Below are 17,816 nucleotides of genomic sequence, written 5' to 3' on the forward strand. Positions count from 1 at the left end.
ATATATTTTGTCTACTGATCTCAATTTTTTCTCTTCCCCTGGAGGAATGTTATTCAGAGAAGCGTCGTATTGCTCCGCACAAATGGAGTTACTTGGCAAGTTTTCTAATTACATCAATAACCTAATTGAGACTGATTAAGTTATTTGTTACATATAGTAGACAATCTGAAATATAAAGAATAACGTAAAGACAATGAAAAAGAAGTCATCCTACAATGAGGTTAGGTAATACCTCTCTATATAAAAGCCTAAGCTACTGGCCAACAAAGCCCCTCTGGCCCCTCCGCCCCCTTGTTCCTCTCGCTGACTGCACTTCTTGTCCTTCCGCAGACCACCTCTTCCCGCGGCCTCGCCATGGCGACCTACGGACAGAGCTGCGCGCGGCGTACGTAGAGCGGGCTCTCCGCTTGCTGGGGCGGTGGGTTCTGGGAGCCGAAGCCTGCGGGCCAGATAACCGCAACTCCTCCGTCCCCCCGTCCCCCGTTTCTCCGGGGCCTTGGGGACTCGCCCTTTGCGATAGCCACTCCACGGGCCCAGACCCCCGGCTCCGCGGAGGAGGGGCAGGGCTGCTGGGCTTCGGATAAAGGGGCTAGGCAGGGGGAGCCGGTGTGTGGCTGCATTCACCTGCAGTTTTGGGGTGTGCCTTCGACGAACTCAAAGGCAAAAAGTTATTGTGGGGTTCGGTTTTTGGGGGGACCGGATCAGTCACTTTTCTAGAGGAAGTAGTAACTCCCTGCGAGAGCGCAAGGTCATCACACGTGCTCCTAAGGGCGTGGGCGCCCCTTGTAGAATGAATGAGCTGGTGTTCGCTCCGGTTGCCTGCCCTTAAATCGCGTGGCGTTGGCCGAGGAGTATCCCATTAATGTGCTTTAAATGCCACTTAATACTTAGTTGTAGACAGTTTTGACTGGAACATAGACGGCTGTATTATTTCTAAGTTCAGTTTTTAAGTTCCCAAAGTATAATGCACCTTCCTCTTCCCACTCCAGAATGTTTTGATCTCGGCGAGGATACTGAGGGACACGTGGAGGAGAGGACTTTGTCTTAGGTTTTCACTCTATCTCATTTGGTTAAATAAATGAGCCCATTGCAGTGAGTTTTGGCAGATACATCTGTAAGGATAGATGTATATGTATATGTGTTTGATTGTACTGGCCCTGTCCTAGGAAGGGAGGCTGTAGGCACTGCACATTTAGGAATAGAAAGTCTGTGTTTCTTTTGGAAGGAATTTCCCAATTTGTATAGTCACTTACTGTGGTTATCCATTTTAGAAATAAGCCTTGATTGGAGATTCCTCTTTTATAGAGCTAGAGGGTAGTTTATTGTAACTTCTGGTGGTGTCAAACACACATCAACATTCTCCGGCCGCAGGACTCCGGGAGGCCTCAGGCGGCCTGGGAGTAGGGAGACTTCGCTGGCCTCTTTTTTATTTACCTACTTAATTTATTTTGTCTTTGTTTCAATGTTTGAATAAAGCTGTTGGTCTAACTCAAAAAATACCCCACATCAACAAATTGGACTGCTTCAATTTATTTTCCGTATTTTTTTATTGGACTGTTTGAATTCAAAGATAGCAGTGGGTCATAATCTAGTTCTTGGGCAGAAGTGGAGAACAGAAACGTTAACACTAATGTTTTCTTCCACCAGCAATGTGTATTCCTCCATCATATGCTGACCTTGGGAAAGCTGCCAGAGATATTTTCAACAAAGGATTTGGTAAGAACTTAAAATTGTTTTTTAATTGGAGGTAAAAATGTGTGTTTGGATTGCTTAGTGAAATTATTAATTTTTACAAATTGTAAATATCTTGCTGCATTAATTATTCTTTGGATACATTTTAGATAAAATTTCTGTTAAAATAGTTCTGTAACAGTCCACATCCCCTTCCACCCCAATTTCCACCAATATTCTTAAACTGTAGTTCAAGGATTTTACCTTTAAGGAAAAAAACAGCTGTGTTTTCATTTCTTTCATATGTAGTTTAAACCTTGGTTGACTAGAATTATTCTTGTTATATATTACTGTTTTGGACTTTTTCAAGGGAATTTGTTAAGTGAATTTGTGTTGTGTGTTTTTTTTTCTCTTAAAGATTTGGGTCCACAACCCCCCCCCCCCTTCTACTTTAGATTATATCCCCCTAGTTATTTAGATTATTAATCCCAAGGGGGAGATAACCCCTTTGCCATAAAAGTTCTAAATGTTTATTGTAATAAACTATTGGCTATTCTGAGATTTGAATTGATTCTCATTTTAGGTTTTAAAATGGTTTGAAAACTTCCTTTTTTTGTGCCAGATAATACACCAAAACACTAGGCAAAGATGCAGAGATGTTCCGTTCTTTACATGTCAGTTTACATAGAATAATTTAAAATTTTTCCTGAAGTGTTGTGTTTCAACGAATATTTTTATCCCTCCCAATATGTGAATTCTTGATTCCTTTTTTAATGTATAGTCAACTATTGTTATAATTTGCTCTCTACTTTAAGGTTTTGGGTTGGTGAAACTGGACGTGAAAACAAAGTCATGCAGTGGCGTGGTGAGTGTTAGATATCCAAATCTAAGTTCTGATGAGCCTTTATATAATTTTGTATCCATAAAATATTCAAAACAAAAATGTCTACCCATTTTATTGTAAAGGAAAGGCAGAAGTTAATTGTATTTAAAGGGATTTATTTTGGCTTTGGCCTTTTTTCATGTAGTCTTTTGCGATACTACTTTGTATGCACAAGGAACTCAGTAAATACTGACACTGGCCATCTGGGACTCTATGCAGTAAGATTACAGGCTTGAAGACCGGGAACCTGTTACGCATTTTCATAACCCTTTCTTTCAATACCTATTAAAAGCATTAAGAATTCTGGGCATAAACGTATTCAGTGACTTAAATTGAGTGTACTAATTCTCTCCTTTGGGGATATTTTCACATGTATTTTATGAATTCAGAGAATCTTGATTTTAATATTTTAAAAAAATGCATATTTTTATTGATTTCAGAGAGGAAGGGAGAGGGAGAGATAGAAACATCAGTGATGAGAGAGAATCATTGATCGGCTGCCTCCTGCACACCCCCTACCTGGAGATCCAGCCCACAACCCAGGCATGTACCCTGACTGGGAATTTAACAGTGACCTTGATGTTCACCCACTGAACCACACTGGCCAGGCTTGGTTTGAATATTTTTAAAGAGGCTAATATTTTGGTACTTGATGTCTTGATTCTGCCTAACAAATTCCCTCAAAGGGAGAAAGGTAAAATTTTGTGTAATTTTTTTTTCTCCCTCTAAAATTTGTTTTGAGATTGTTTAGGGGATGGGGTGTAGTGTGCATATTGAAATTATTGGCCATTTTGATGAATTCTTGGTGTATGTATTAATTATCTTAGTTCATGTAGCTGGTTTTGAAATTAACTGTGTTATAGTTTCTTAATGCCTAGACTTGAGTTTCTGGAGTTTTATATTTGTCATGTCTGTCAATTGGTTTCTTTGGTTTGAAAGGAAGCCTGAGTATTCAGTGTGGTTCGGTGACTTATTTGTTTAAGATAACCTGTTTCAGAGCAATGACTTACGGTTTATTTTCTTGTTTTTCCACTCTTAACCTCTTATAAACACTTGCTGCGTATTTGTTGAAACACAAAAGGCCTCCTCCTCAAAAAAAAAAGTAAAGACAGTCTTTGTGTTTAAAAGCCTATTTGCTTTTTAAAGAAACAATAAACTTTAAACTGGGGAACAATTAGAGAAATATCTAGTACTAGATTGTTTGATATATGAAACTCTTTGTTGGAAAGGAAGGGCTTACTGTAGACAGGGTTAAGGAAAGTTTTATGAAATTGGGTTTAAGATCATGAATATAAAGGAGCTGGATTATATACAGTATACTGTAGTATGTTTCTGTTTCCATTTACTGTATATAATTCAACAAGTATGGTACTGATCTTGTACTATGTACTTGGCTCCAAACAAGTCCCATTAATGGCTGGTTCTGTTTTCTCACCTGAACTGCAGAAATGTCCAGGCCACCCCACAACGTAGAAGCCTAAATATCTGGTGATGAAGTGAAGGGTCTAAGCTCGCCAGTGGTGTCACATCTGGCCCAGTTTTGGTTCCACAGTGTGAATGTGGTTTTGTGTCTTGAGCTCTTAATCTATGGATTGATGGATGGTAGTGGGTGGGGCCTCAAGAATCATTAATCATTGTCACTCAGGAGTAAAAATAGCTACTCATACACATTCCTCATTTCAGGTACCTGCTGCAAGAACTTGCTCCATATATTTTTTTTTTCAGCACCTCCTTGAGGGGAGGTTAGGGCAGGCTGGAAGCAAGTATCTGGGATTTATTTATCTTCTATAATTGAAACTTTGTAGCCTTTTTTTATTTTATTTTATTTTATTTTATTTTTTTATTGATTTTTTTACAGAGAGGAAGGGAGAGAGATAGAGAGTTAGAAACATTGATGAGAGAGAGACATCGATCAGCTGCTTCTTAAACACTCCCTATTAGGGATGTGCCTGCAACCAAGGTACATGCCCTTGACCAGAATCGAACCTGGGACCCTTCAGTTCATAGGCCAATGCTCTATCCCCTGAGCCAAACTGGTTAGGGCCATATAGTTTAATAATGCTTTCCTTTTGTGTAGAGCATGTGAAAATGCAAAGTTTTCACAGTGTCAGTTCGGTTTAATCCTCCAGAGGATTATATTGTAACTATTGGCCGATGCACGAAATTTGTGCAAGGGTCTTGGCCCTTCGGGCTTCGTCATCAGGAAAGTCATCTAGCTGTTTGGTCTAATTAGCATATTAGCTCTTTGGCTAGGACTGAGGAAGCCGAGTCCCAGAAAAGTTAAATGTCTTCCTCAGTGTTTCATTTAGTGAACAACAAATGCATGCAGGGCCTCCTAATTTTACAGCCAGTGTTCTTTCCTAACTTACCAGTGTTTTTTAATATGGACATTGAGTACCAAGCTTTGACTTGAAATTCCTGTTTATGAAGACATTTAATTTCAGGAGATTGTGTATAAGACCTAAGGCTTTTGAGTCTATTTTAGTGCAGAGCAATTTAGGCAAATGTTTCTCCCACTGCAGTGTTTTATGTTTCCTCTGCAGGTGTCACAATTTCAGGTTGAACTTCTCTTCTTAGTTCAGATGAGCTGTCTTTTTTAGAAGTGGCTTTCCAGTGGCCAAAGCCATTATTATCAGACAAATTGTCAGTCAGTATCCTCAGAGGGCTTTTTAAAATATTTTATCATGGAAGATTTCAATTGCCTGCCTACATACTGAGCTCTGAAACATTACTAGATTTCTGGGTTATCAGTGGCAGATTTAAAATCTCAGATAAACCCTCCTCCATATTATGCCTTCCTTTTCAGTTGGTGTGCAGTTAGGGATTTGCACGTTATTTATATTTGCTATAAACATAAGATTATATAATGTACTTCAAATTGATTTCTGTATTAGATTTCTTCTGCTGATATCATCTATTGTTCATAATAGAGTTTATATTATGCATGATATAAACCAGTTGTAGAGCAAATCTATAAATCCTTTCCCCTGCTCCCCCCAACCCTTTTTTTGTTAATCCTCGCCTGAAGATATTTCCTATTGATTTTTAGAGAGTGAAAGAGAGAGGGAAAGACAGAGAAATATCATTGTGAGAGAAACACATCGATTGGTTGCCTCCTGCACGCGCCCTGACCAGGACCAGGACCAGGACCAGAGCCTGGGCCTGGGCCGGGGAGGAGCCTGTGACCAAAGTACATGCTTTTGGCCAGAATCGAACCCAGGACCCATCTGTCCACAAGCTTATGATCTATATACTATACACTGAGCCAAACCGGCTAGGGCTTTTCATAGACTTTGGTTTTTTTTTGTTTGTTTGTTTGTTTTGTTTTTTACTGATTTCAGAGAGGAAGGTAGAGGGAGAGAGATGGAAACATCAGTAATGACAGAGAATCATTGATTGGCTGCCTCTTGCATACCCTGTACTGGGGATCAAGCCCACAACCTAGGCATGTACCCTTGACCGGAATCGAACCCAGGACCCTTTATGCCGCAGGCCGACACTCTATCAGCTCTGTCACTGAGCCACACTAGCTAAGGCTTTCTATTGACTTTTAGAGAGAGTGGAAGGGAGGGGGAGAGACAGAAGGAAACATCAATGTGAGACCTGTCAACTGGTTGCCTCCCACACGAGCCTGAGCAGGGCTGGGGATTGAGTCTGCATCTGAGGTACATGGAATCGAACCTTTGGGACCTTTCAGTCCATATGCTGATGCTCTAGCCACTGAACTATACTGGCAAGGGCGCCCTTTTTAATGAGAATGTGAAAGATGGTTGGAAAAGCATGAAACCTGGTGAAGATCCTTTTTATCTCACAGAAACAAAATATTGGGATTACTAAGAATTTAGAAAAAAATCATGTGTTCAGTGTGTGAATTCCTACAGTGGGATACTTTCCTTTAAAGGACTTCCAGGAAACAATTTGTAATAAACACAATATCTGTTGTTACAAATTTTTATTGTAATGATGGGATCTGTGATAACCATAGTGGCTTATTTAGTTTTTTATTCAATATCAAATATATTGGATATAGTGCCAAAACATTCTCTCTCCTCCCCCACATGCCTCCCGCACTGATTTTTTAATCCCAAATAAAATCACCTTAGAAGTTTCCTTGAAAGGTGTACAGTTTGTTCATTTGAGAATTAGATACAGGTTAACTTCTCATTGGTTGGTAATGTCAGCTGTAAGTAAGGTAGCAGTTATTAATTTAGACTAATTTTCACTCTTGTGTATACTGAGTAGTAGAAGGTAGGAATATTTGGCAAGCTAGAAAAAAAGGATTAGTGAAGCTAGTCAGTGTTTCAGTGGTCTCTTTGTGTGTGTGTGTGTGTGTGTGTGTGTGTGTGTGTAAGGTAGTGAGTGGATTCTTAAATGCGTATGAGGAAGTTCATGAAGTTATTTATTGTCTTAATAGGAATTCTCAACATCTGGTTCATCTAATACAGACACTGGTAAAGTTACTGGGACCTTGGAGACCAAATATAAATGGTGTGAGTATGGTCTGACTTTCACAGAAAAATGGAACACTGATAACACTCTGGGAACAGAAATCGCAATTGAAGACCAGGTAACATTTTGAAAATGTGTTTTAATATTAATTATTTTACTTTTGTATTTAAAAAAGGAAATAAAGCTGCAAACATTCTTTTTCTTTCAAAATAGATTTGTCAAGGTTTGAAACTGACATTTGATACCACCTTTTCACCAAACACAGGGTAAGCATGGACATTTTATCTGCTTTAAATTCAAAAGCATTCCTCTTCTGTATATTTAGGAACGATGCATATTTACTGTTTGATAGCTTACCCCGACCCCTTGTGGCAAATTTCTGTTTCTGCCTTTGGAGCATGAACACTATGGTTGCCATCACTGGCTTGCCTTCAACTATCTGCCTGCTTTCATTGTGTTAGTAACTTAGGTAATTAACGTGTTTCGAATATACTTTTGTGATGGATTGTCAGATATGCAAAGTAGCCTTCCTGTGGTGGTGGCAGTCTAGTTATCCCATGTTTGCCTTTGTCTTTTATTTATTTATTTTTTGAGGATTAAAAAAAAGTTTATTAATTAAAATAATAATAAAAATTTACAGACTCAGCAAAAGTATATATCTCCCTTTCCAGGGGTTCTCAACCTGTGGGTCGCGAACAATGAAAATACATCCTGCATATCAGACATTTACATTACGATTCATAACAGTAGCAACATTACAGCTATGAAGTAGCAACAAAAATAGTTTTATGGTTGGGGGTCACCACAACATGAGGAACTGTATTAAAGGGAGGCGGCATTGGGAGTGTTTTAGACGATTTCTGGTTTCACTGTTTGGTGACAGGTGCTCTATCTGATGAATCCAGTTTGGTATTTTATTAGTTTTAATTTGCATTTCCCTGTGTTCTCCTCGGATTGAACATCTTTTCCAGATTGTTGGACATTTCAAGTTCTCTTATTGTAACTGTTATTGATTGTTTGATTTTTAGAGAGAGAGGAAGGAAGAGGGAGAGGGTTGCCTTTGTCTTTTAATTCGTGAGCTATATATATTTTTAATTTTTATTTTATTGTTTTTTAAAGGCAGAATTTGTTTTTATTAAAAAACGCTCAAGAGACTTTAAAAAGGCCCAAAGATGTCCTGTTTTTTTTGTTTTTCTTGTGTTTTTATTTATTTCAGAGAGGAAGGGAGAGCGTGAGAGAAATATCAATGATGAGAGAGAATCGTTGATTGGCTGCCTCCTGCACACCCCTTCGCTCCCTTACTGGGGATGGAGTCCGCAACCTAGGCATGTGCCCTGACTAGGAATTGAACCGTGATCTCCAGGTTCATAGGTTGATGCTCAACCACTGAGACACAGTGGTGGGCTAGATGTCTTGTTTTAATAGAAGATCATACTGAGGTGGTATCAGTTGGTTTTCCATTACTAAGGCATCGATTTGATCCTTGCTAATGAAACCCTGTTAATTCTAGTTGGGTGGTGGTGATTTCCTGACTCCTGACATCTTTCATAAAGTGACCATCAGCTCACCAACAGTGAAAAATGTAATGCCAGAAATAATCACGATTCTACTCGCATATCCTTTTTGCATCATTCTTCTAAACCAGTTCTAATGATACCAGTTTGAGTATTGGAGATCCTGATGGGTGTCATCTGCAGAGTCTGATATTAAATGCAACTCTTTCAGGACAAACCAGCAAACACCCTTCAAGACAACACACACACAGACACACACATACGCACATATATATTTTGCCTCTTATATGACTATCCTGCTAGTTTTTTTATTCCAGTTATACTGCAGTTTACCTAGTCTGTCTTAGCCACTCTATGCAGAAGTTATGTAAATCTTTCCCACTGGCATCCGTTTTAAGTCAGTTTGTTCTTTTTCCAGAAAGAAAAGTGGTAAAATCAAGTCTTCTTACAAGAGGGAATGTATAAACCTTGGATGTGATGTTGACTTTGATTTTGCTGGACCTGCAATCCATGGCTCAGCTGTCTTTGGTTACGAGGGCTGGCTTGCTGGGTACCAGATGACCTTTGACAGTGCCAAATCAAAGCTGACACGGAACAACTTTGCAGTGGGCTATAGGACTGGGGACTTCCAGCTACACACTAATGTGTGAGTATTTCTTTGTGGGATTTTATGATGTAAGATCTCAGGATGACATTGATGTCTTCTGTCATTTCTTACTAACCTAGGTCAAACCTGAACGATTTCTTTTAGCATATAAAGAGATCATCCTTGGGCATTTCTAGGGTGCCCATCAAAAGTGAATAGTTAAAAATGTTAGAAGAGGCTAAGACATTGCCAGATTCTATTAGTGCATTTATTTGGCTTATTTGTCCATGATGTGTGAGGTGCTGATTTGATAGGATTATCTGAAATGTATAGTGTTTTTACCTAGCCCACATTAGGTGTATATGTCAGAAGGACTGAAAAATAATTTTCTCTCTTATGACAAAATAATGCATTGGTAAGTAATAATACAAAGAAGAAAACCAAAGTTTCCCATAATCCTATCATGTAGGTATGTAATCTTTGTTAATTGTTAATGTTTTACCTTTTGATACCAGTATGTGAATACATAAAATACATACTGAGAAGGCTGTTTTATAACCCTTTTTCTTCTTAATACTAAATATATTTTGATCATTTCCCTATAGCATTATGTATTCTACAACATGATTGGTAATTCCACTGGATTTATTTGACCAATCCTTGTTTTTGGACATAGGTTGGGAAAAGACCTTTTAAAAGGAAAATTTTCAGTGGAACACTAGAGACCCATGTGAGCAATGGCTTTTACTTAAATGTAATGCTACTACAATATCAACCTAGTGTCTTAGACATTACACTGTCTGTTCTAGATTTATTAACTTAAAATATCTTATAGCAATGATGGGACAGAATTTGGAGGCTCAATTTATCAGAAAGTATGTGAAGATCTTGACACTTCAGTAAACCTTGCGTGGACTTCAGGTACCAACTGCACTCGCTTTGGTATTGCAGCTAAATATCAGTTGGATCCCACTGCTTCCATTTCTGTAAGTACTAGTATGGGCTTAGAATATATGGGTTTTTTGATTATGGAAATTAACCTTTGGGTCTATTGAATTATGTTGAGAATGTGAACTGTGGTTCACAGTATCCCCAGTTTACACACAGATTGGGCTGAGGACTTTGAATACTGCTTTTTTAGGGAGACTGTGTTAGAAATTTGATAATCTAGGCCACAGTAATCCTCAGAACCATGTAACCAGTAACCCTGAGCCCCAAGGCTGTCTAAGTCCAGGGAAGCCAGTGTTTTGGGTCCTGGGTAGTTCTCATTCCCGCTGGGGAGTATATACGTCAATTGACACTCTGACTTTATCTTTTTATTCTTTGCAAAATATCTTCAGATTTGATCTCAGTGTTCAGTAGTATATATGCCATTTTGTAGTCGAAGAAACCAAAACTTGGAGAAAGGACTTAAACCAGTACTAAGAAGGGATGGAAGGGAAGAGTACAGCCAGGATAGGACTGCATGTCTTGATTTCCTTCCTGTCTAGGGTGACCAGCTTGGTCATTCTGCTTTGCCTGGGCCTATCCTAGTTTTATCACTGAAAGTTCTGCATCCCAAGGACTCCCCCCTCATCCCAGTTTAACTGGGTTGGATGGCCACCCTCATCCTGTCCTTAGGCTCTTTCTTCCTTCAGTCACAGTGGGTTGGAGTAGGAGGGAGTGCAGCATCTCAGGGCGTAGAGGGGCTGGCTCCAATTTCAGGCAGATCAGCAGCTGCTCCTCTATCAGTTTACAGGCCAGGGACTGCCTGTACCCAATGTCCTGAGAATGAAAGAAAGTTAAACCTTTCATGAGAATTATTCGTTACATAAAGTAATCTTCATTTCTGAAGACAACGTTGTAATAATTTAGGCAGTTAAGTTTTAGCCCCATTCTTGTTTTATTTTAGCACAGTTGAAATCAGAGAGAATGAGAAGGACCCAGAATGCTTTCCCATTGGCAAGGCGGTGGTTCATTGATTTTCCCTATGTTTCTAACTGCACTGTAGCAGGAGTCACACAGCACACTACTCTGTAATAGCTCCATTGTTACTCTCTTCAGGCATATGCCTATGGCACCACCACAGATTTAATGCCAGCAAAAGATGCAGCTCTCCTATAGTCTGAAATGGGAAGGGAATTGGGGACCTGTGTGCCATTGAGTGATTCCTGGGGATTATATTTGGAAATATATCTACCATTTCCCACCTAAGTAGTGCTGCTGTTGCCCCAGTCAGGCATCACCCGAACGAAGTATTGCTTAATGCTGCATCACAGTTTCCTGGTTGACTCTATAAAGTAGTAGGAACTTGAATCTGATTTCTGAGGCTCTTAAATTTGTTGGGCACAAGATGGTCACTGGTGGCCCATTTCTTTCTGAGACAACTCACATGGTTGTTGGTGGCTCATGAGAACTTGGCTGTTGTGTCAACAGAATATAAGTGCAGTTTATGTGACAGCTACCTGTATAGTTACATCATTTCTGTCTCTGGATTGGGCTGTGGTTTTTTTTGGGGGGGGGGTAGGGAGTGGGGGTTTAATTTTATTGATTTCAGAGAGGAAAGGAGAGGGAGACAGATAGAAATAGCAATGATGAGAGAATAATTATCAGCTGCCTTCTGCATGCCCCCTACTGGGGATCAAGTCTGTAACCCTTGTGCCCTGACCAGGAATTGAACCATGACTTCCTGGTTCATAGGTCAACATTCAGCCACAACCACACCAGCTGGGCTTGGACTGGGCTAGTTTGATGTTACACTTTGTAAAAGAGTATAGACATCAACTCATTTCTAAGTCTGTTTTGAACTCAGGCTGTTTGTTAATCTTTTACCATAGTGTTCCTAGGCCCTAGAGATGGCTTAAAGATATTAGTGGGAGAGGATGCAGCTACTTCTTACTGTGTTTTGTTCTCCAAGGTTCCTTTCAGCCCTTGAAGGTCTGTGACTAAATCCTAAAATAATGAATTGTGCAAGGTGGGCAGGGACCTGGATTGGTAATGATGCTTCATTGGTACATCTTCTCACACCATCTAGTTAATCCAAGTGTTAAGGAGAATGTAAGGTAAAGGATTTAGTCAGTCGTATTCTTAGAGGAAGTACTTAGCATTTGGAGATTCTGAACATCGATGGTTTTGATTCTTTAGGACGACTTTTGAAAGGGCCGCGTCAAAGTTATAAATTTAAACTTCACATCCCACACTTTGAGACTGTGTGTGTCATATAGCTGGTGAGCCCAGTGGACTTCCATTTACCACATTTTGATGTGGTTTATTTTTGCTAGATTAGACTCAACAAGGATGATTCTTATGAGAATGCTTAGGCTCTTGTGCTATATGGACAATTTGGGGTCTGTAGACACATTCCAGTAGATACGGTGAGTGTTGTGTCCGACTGGCAATTTGACTTTGAGTTTGATGGACAAGAATTAAGTGTTACCTGGTTTTTGTTTGGCTTAATAACTAATTACATTTTATTATGTGAGTAAAAAGGCTGAACACTATAATTGCTTGATAGGGAAACATGTAGGGGCTTTGTCTCCTTTCAAAAGTTTTTCTTAATAGTGTTTGCATTTTATTTTAGGCAAAAGTCAACAACTCTAGTTTAATTGGAGTGGGCTACACTCAGACTCTGCGGCCTGGTAAGTATTCTTGATAAAGTAGGGTTTTTCTGATAGTGTTATAAAAGTTAGTTTTCATTTCTTATTTTACAAACCTTTCAGTCACACAAAATTGACAAATGAGTACAATGAACGCATGTTTACTTTTGGCCAAAGTTTTGTATTTTCTTTTCTTTCTTTCTTTTTTTTTTTTTGCTGGGCTGTTTGGAAGCTGCAGCTATCATGACGCTTCCCTAAATGCTTCAGCATATCTCCTCAGAGTAAGAACATCCTCCTGTTCGCATAATTCAGTACCGTTCTCAGTGATGCCATATTATTATCCATTCTCTAGTCATTTTCCTCACTTGTACCTGAAATGTCTTATAGTAATCTTTATTTCTTCAATCAAAGTTCACTCATTGCTTTGGGTGTTCGGTCTCTATAATCTAATTTATTTTACATCGTACTTTGAGCCTTGCTGTATTCTCTCAAGCATTACTTCTCAAACTTCAGTGTTTGCATGAATCACCTGGGGGATCTTATTAAAATGCAAATGCTGTTCTTACAGCTCTGAGGAGTTCTGTTTTTCTAGTAAGCTTTTAAGTGATGCCAGTGTCCCTGGTTGTTGAACCCCCGTTTGGGTAGTAAGGTTCTAAGCACTAGGGCAGCGGTTCTCAACCTGTGGGTCGTGACCCCTTTAGGGGTCGAACGACCCGTTCAGAGGGGTCGCCTAAGACCATCGGAAAACACATATATAATTACATATTGTTTTTGTGATTAATCACTATGCTTTAATTATGTTCAATTTGTAACAATGAAATTGGGGGTCACCACAACATGAGGAACTGTATTAAAGGGTTGAGGCATATGGAAGGTTGAGAACCACTGCACTAGGAGCTTCTGCCTCCAAATAGGGCTTTCCACTCACTTCCTGTATCCACATTCACCACATTTATTTTATCTTTCCATGTCTGTATATATAATCCTTTTTTTTCACATGCCCTTATGAATTATTTAAATGTGTTTTATAGATATGTAGACACGTCAGCCCTAGTGTGCATATCCCGTGTAAGACATTTTTCTTTAAAACTACAATACCATTCTCACAGCTAAGAAGATTAACATGAGTAATAATTGATATGTACTGTAGTCTACTCAGATTTCCCCACTTGTTCCCAAAATGTTTATTATAATTTTTCCTTTCTAGGATTCAAGTATGATTTTCTTTAGTCTGATAATATGTTGAACATTATTGCATTTTCTAGAGCACTTTGTACTTTATAATTAACATTTTTATGTTCTGTGACTTGATACCTTACCCCGGGATGGTGCCAACATAATTCTCTCTGCTAGCTCAGGTATTCACATGTGCCCTCTGGTGGCTGGCACTAACGTCATCTGACAGGCTGAGGAAAAGTGCTAGGCAGGCTGGGGCACAGTAAAGACGACTAGATTCTCATGAGGTGTTTGATGCACGTCCTGGTTGTCTGCTTCTGTTCACAGGTGTGAAGCTTACGCTGTCTGCTCTGGTAGATGGGAAGAGCATCAATGCTGGTGGCCACAAACTGGGGCTTGCCCTGGAGTTGGAGGCTTAATCCAGCTGAAGCAACCTCTGGGAATGGATATCAGAAGATTTGGCCTTAATATATTTCCAGTGTGACCAGCAGGCTTTTCTCCCTCCAAGAAGGTGATCAAAACAGGATGAGCTAAACAAGAGCTGTGTTTTAAATATGTATGTAGACAGTTACTTGTTAGCTGGTTTCTAGTTGAATTGGTTATCTAGTTACCAATGCGGCAGTCCTGCAGTCACCTATACATTATTTAATGTATTTAACTGTTAAATGCGTTTGCTCTTTACCAAAACCTGTGCCACAAACTTCTGTGTGTCCCTAGAGTAACTCCCTGAGTGTTTTAGATGACAATAAAGTAAGGGGATACATGCCTTTTACATCTTCAGCTTGTAAGTTTGTGCAGAATTACATTGGATCATTGTTAACCCCAGGAGGTCTTGGAAAGGAAGTGATGACGTGCTAGAAGTTTTATACACACACCATACCCCTGTGAGCTATTGATATGGATAATGAACTAGGCCCTAAGTTAGGTGGGATGAGACTAGGTGTAAGGAAATGAAATAAGGTGTAGACAGTATCCGGACCCAGAGGGACGGTGAGAGGAGTATATAGGCCCAGTGAGAGGTCATTACTCATTTTCCTGACTGGAAAGCTTGGGCCTGAGTTTGGGACCAGAGGCAACATCTTTAGTCTATGTGGCCCATGGCCTTCATCTGGACTTGTGCTGCATAATAGAAATTAATAGGTAATTTGGTTGGAAAAGTAGGTAAGAAGTTTTTTGATGGGAGGATTAGTTTGAAGGATGGGTATAAAGGTTAGAGAAGGGGAGATTTGTTAACAAATTCATTATACAGACCTGAAGTACAGATAAAGAACAAATAAAATGGAGTGCTTTGAGACTCATTGCCCAAAAAGTGATTGTTGCTGAAAATTTCCTGGTCAAGAAGAATGTGATGAGGAATTAGAAGCCTAAGTTAACCAACCCCTAGAGTGCCGGGGAGCGCAATCGCGCTCCTCCTGTCTTTCGCCAAAAGAGCTGGGAGCGCTATCAAAGCTTCGAGATAGCGTCCAGTTCTAAGTCTGCTTTTATTAGTGATGATGATATTGCTAAATATGTCAGTGTAGTAAAGGTTTCCTTAAGTTTTTGAATATGTATCTTCATTTACTTGCAATTCATAATTTTTTTCCTAAACTGCTGTAAAATCAGCAAAAATGCCTTGGCAATTTTAGCATAGTTCCTAGGATATTGGTTGGCACTCAAAGGGTTAAACTCCCCTCAGGTGTGCTGGGGCACAAAGACTCCTTCTGGTCTCACTGTTTGTCCTAAGGGACTGACTAGAATGGCCCACATGAATCAGACACACATGACTTAATGGCAGAAAGCTGGAATTTGAGCCAATTTATTTGAGTCAGGACCTATTGCTACGTAAGGAAGAACTGTGGAAGCACCTCTTGTGCTTTTGGGACACATACGTATGAAGCAGCCTGGCCAGCATGGCTCTGGTTGAGTGTTGACCTATGAACCAAGGAGGTTACAGTTGATTCCTGGTTAGGGCATATGCCCGGGTTGCAGGCTTGATCCCTGGTAGGGGGTGTGTAGGAGGCAGCCAATTAATGATTCTTTTTCATCATTGATGTTCCTCTCCCTTCCTCTCTGAAATCAATAAAAAAATAAAGATTTTTTAAAAAGTAGATCAGGAAAGTTTCAAACTGCTGGTGGTGGTCGGGTGGGTGGGGAGAAACCAGGTTACTGGGCCTGGCAACATCTGCAGCCCCTGGATGGCCTGTTGCCCCGTAGCTGACAGGTGGCCCTCCCTCATGCTGAGGCTGTTCACCTGGTCCAATACTCTGGGCTGGGGTGCAAGCATATGTTGTGAAGTGTGGCACAAATGAGTTACCAGTTTGTCACCGGTCTGTGTACAGAAAATTAGACCTATCCACCTATGTGCACCTGAGTGGGAGAGAGGATGGGTTTATAGCCGGGGGCTGAGAGTTGTCTGAAACACAAGGAATATTACAGGACCTGTGGGATTATGAAAGCTGCCACCTGTGGGCTCCTGTGGCTTCTAGCCTCCTCCAGTGCTCCCACCATCCTGGCCTAACCCGGTGTAGCAAAACCTAATTGTGTTCTAGGCTGAGGCAGTGTTTCTAGTGAAAAGAACACTTACTAGCTGAACGTGCCTTCATCTGTGGCTTGGACATCCTACAGGATTTGGGAAGGTTTAAACAAGAAAATCACCAGGCTCCCTTGCCACCTCCTGCACATAGGTGCTGGTGCTGCAAAGCCTGTCTTCCTCTGGGCACTTGTTAAAAGTTGCCCTACATACAGGCTGGTCTGCTTCACATCTCTGGCCGGTGATCCCACCCAGTCCCCAACCTCTAAGTCCTGTTGTCTAAGCCAAATGGCCTGGTTTGCAGAGGTGAGGCCGAGCTGACATGGCAAAACATGGGCAAGTGGCTGGCTGCACTGGGCTCACCTCCCCTGCAAGGCCTGTTGTCAGATCCCAGATACCGTTCCCCACTGGTCACAGCTGCACTGGGATTGAACTTCAGCCACTGTCCTTCCTAGGAAGGTGTCAGGGAGACCAAGGTGGCTGCACCCATCTAGCCCTGAGCCCGGAAGTAGAGGCGGACCTGAGGAGCGGGGGTCCTCTAATGGCATGTGGGCAGGTCAATTAAGACTTGTACCGCCCAGGCTCTAGTCAGCTGGAGGCTCCTGTGCCTGGGCCACAGCCCTGGTGCCTGGGCCGTCAGGACTGCCCGGGAGGTGAACTGACCCGAAGGCTCCCTCGAGCTCAAGAAGCCGGCTGTGCTGGGCCTTCCCTTCCTACCCCACTTCAGTGGAAGCTCAGAAGGTTGTGTCTAGGACCCACTTTATTGACGGATTTAAAACGGGGTCGACGGCTGGGATTCCCAGGTCCCCTCCATCGAGGCCGTGGCTAGGGGCGGCCTTAGATTTTGAAGGCTAAGGTGAGGCCGTCGCCCAGGGGCAGGAGGCTGATGTGCACCCGGGCGTCGCGCAGGATGCGCTCGTTCAGGTTTCGGACGCACTGCGTTTCCACGTCTTGCAGTTGGCGCTGCAACACTCGTCCCCGCCACAGGACCTGCGGAGGGCGGAGCGTCACGGGGCGGGGCCTCCGGGGAGGTACCCGAGCAGGAGGCGGGGCGCGAGCTGGAGACTCAGCCTGGAAAGGCCTGGGGACTCGGCTTGAATACCTCGAGGGCGGGGCTTTCCTGAGCACGGGGCGGGGCTTGGGGGCGGGGCCCAGGGAGGGGCCCACGGGAAAGAGACTCCCAGCCCGAGTGCCTCCCGAGTCTCATCCTTACACTGACGACAGCGAGGATGCCTCCGGGGCGCAGCAGCTGCAGGCACCGCTCGTAGTAGAGGGTGCAGTTCTCCTTGTCGGCGTCCACCACGGCCACGTCGAAGGTGCCAGCTTCGCCCGCGTCCAGGAGCTCATCTTGCGGGGGAGGGAGGAGGGCAAGGTGGCTGAGTCCGCAGTCCCAGTGGCCGGAGCCCTGCCCGGGCCAGTGCTGCTGTGACCACTCGGGGACTCCGGCCTCGAG

General features: G+C 41.8%; 2 protein-coding genes across 2 annotated transcripts in view; one reads left to right on the forward strand and one right to left on the reverse strand.

Annotated features, from left to right (window-relative positions):
• Window positions 1-278: 278 nt before the first annotated feature.
• VDAC2 (voltage dependent anion channel 2) lies at window positions 279-14,525 on the forward strand. Its single transcript, XM_006765841.2, has 9 exons — window positions 279-385; window positions 1,648-1,716; window positions 2,487-2,536; window positions 6,969-7,121; window positions 7,217-7,269; window positions 8,936-9,163; window positions 9,939-10,089; window positions 12,663-12,720; window positions 14,182-14,525. The coding sequence occupies exons 1-9, from the start codon at window positions 355-357 to the stop codon at window positions 14,271-14,273; spliced, it is 885 nt and encodes a 294-aa protein (XP_006765904.1). The 5' UTR covers window positions 279-354; the 3' UTR covers window positions 14,274-14,525.
• Window positions 14,526-17,105: 2,580 nt separating this feature from the next.
• COMTD1 (catechol-O-methyltransferase domain containing 1) overlaps window positions 17,106-17,816 on the reverse strand; it is a 2,742-nt gene continuing 2,031 nt past the window's right edge. The window contains exons 8-9 of the mRNA XM_006765842.2: window positions 17,577-17,710; window positions 17,106-17,353 (exon numbers count right to left, since the gene is read on the reverse strand). Coding sequence (XP_006765905.1) covers window positions 17,201-17,353; window positions 17,577-17,710 — 287 coding nt within the window. The 3' untranslated portion in view covers window positions 17,106-17,200. The remainder of the gene's footprint in view (window positions 17,354-17,576; window positions 17,711-17,816) is intronic.

This window comes from Myotis davidii, unplaced genomic scaffold (genome assembly GCF_000327345.1).
Source record: "Myotis davidii unplaced genomic scaffold, ASM32734v1 scaffold800, whole genome shotgun sequence".
NCBI lineage: Eukaryota > Metazoa > Chordata > Mammalia > Chiroptera > Vespertilionidae > Myotis > Myotis davidii.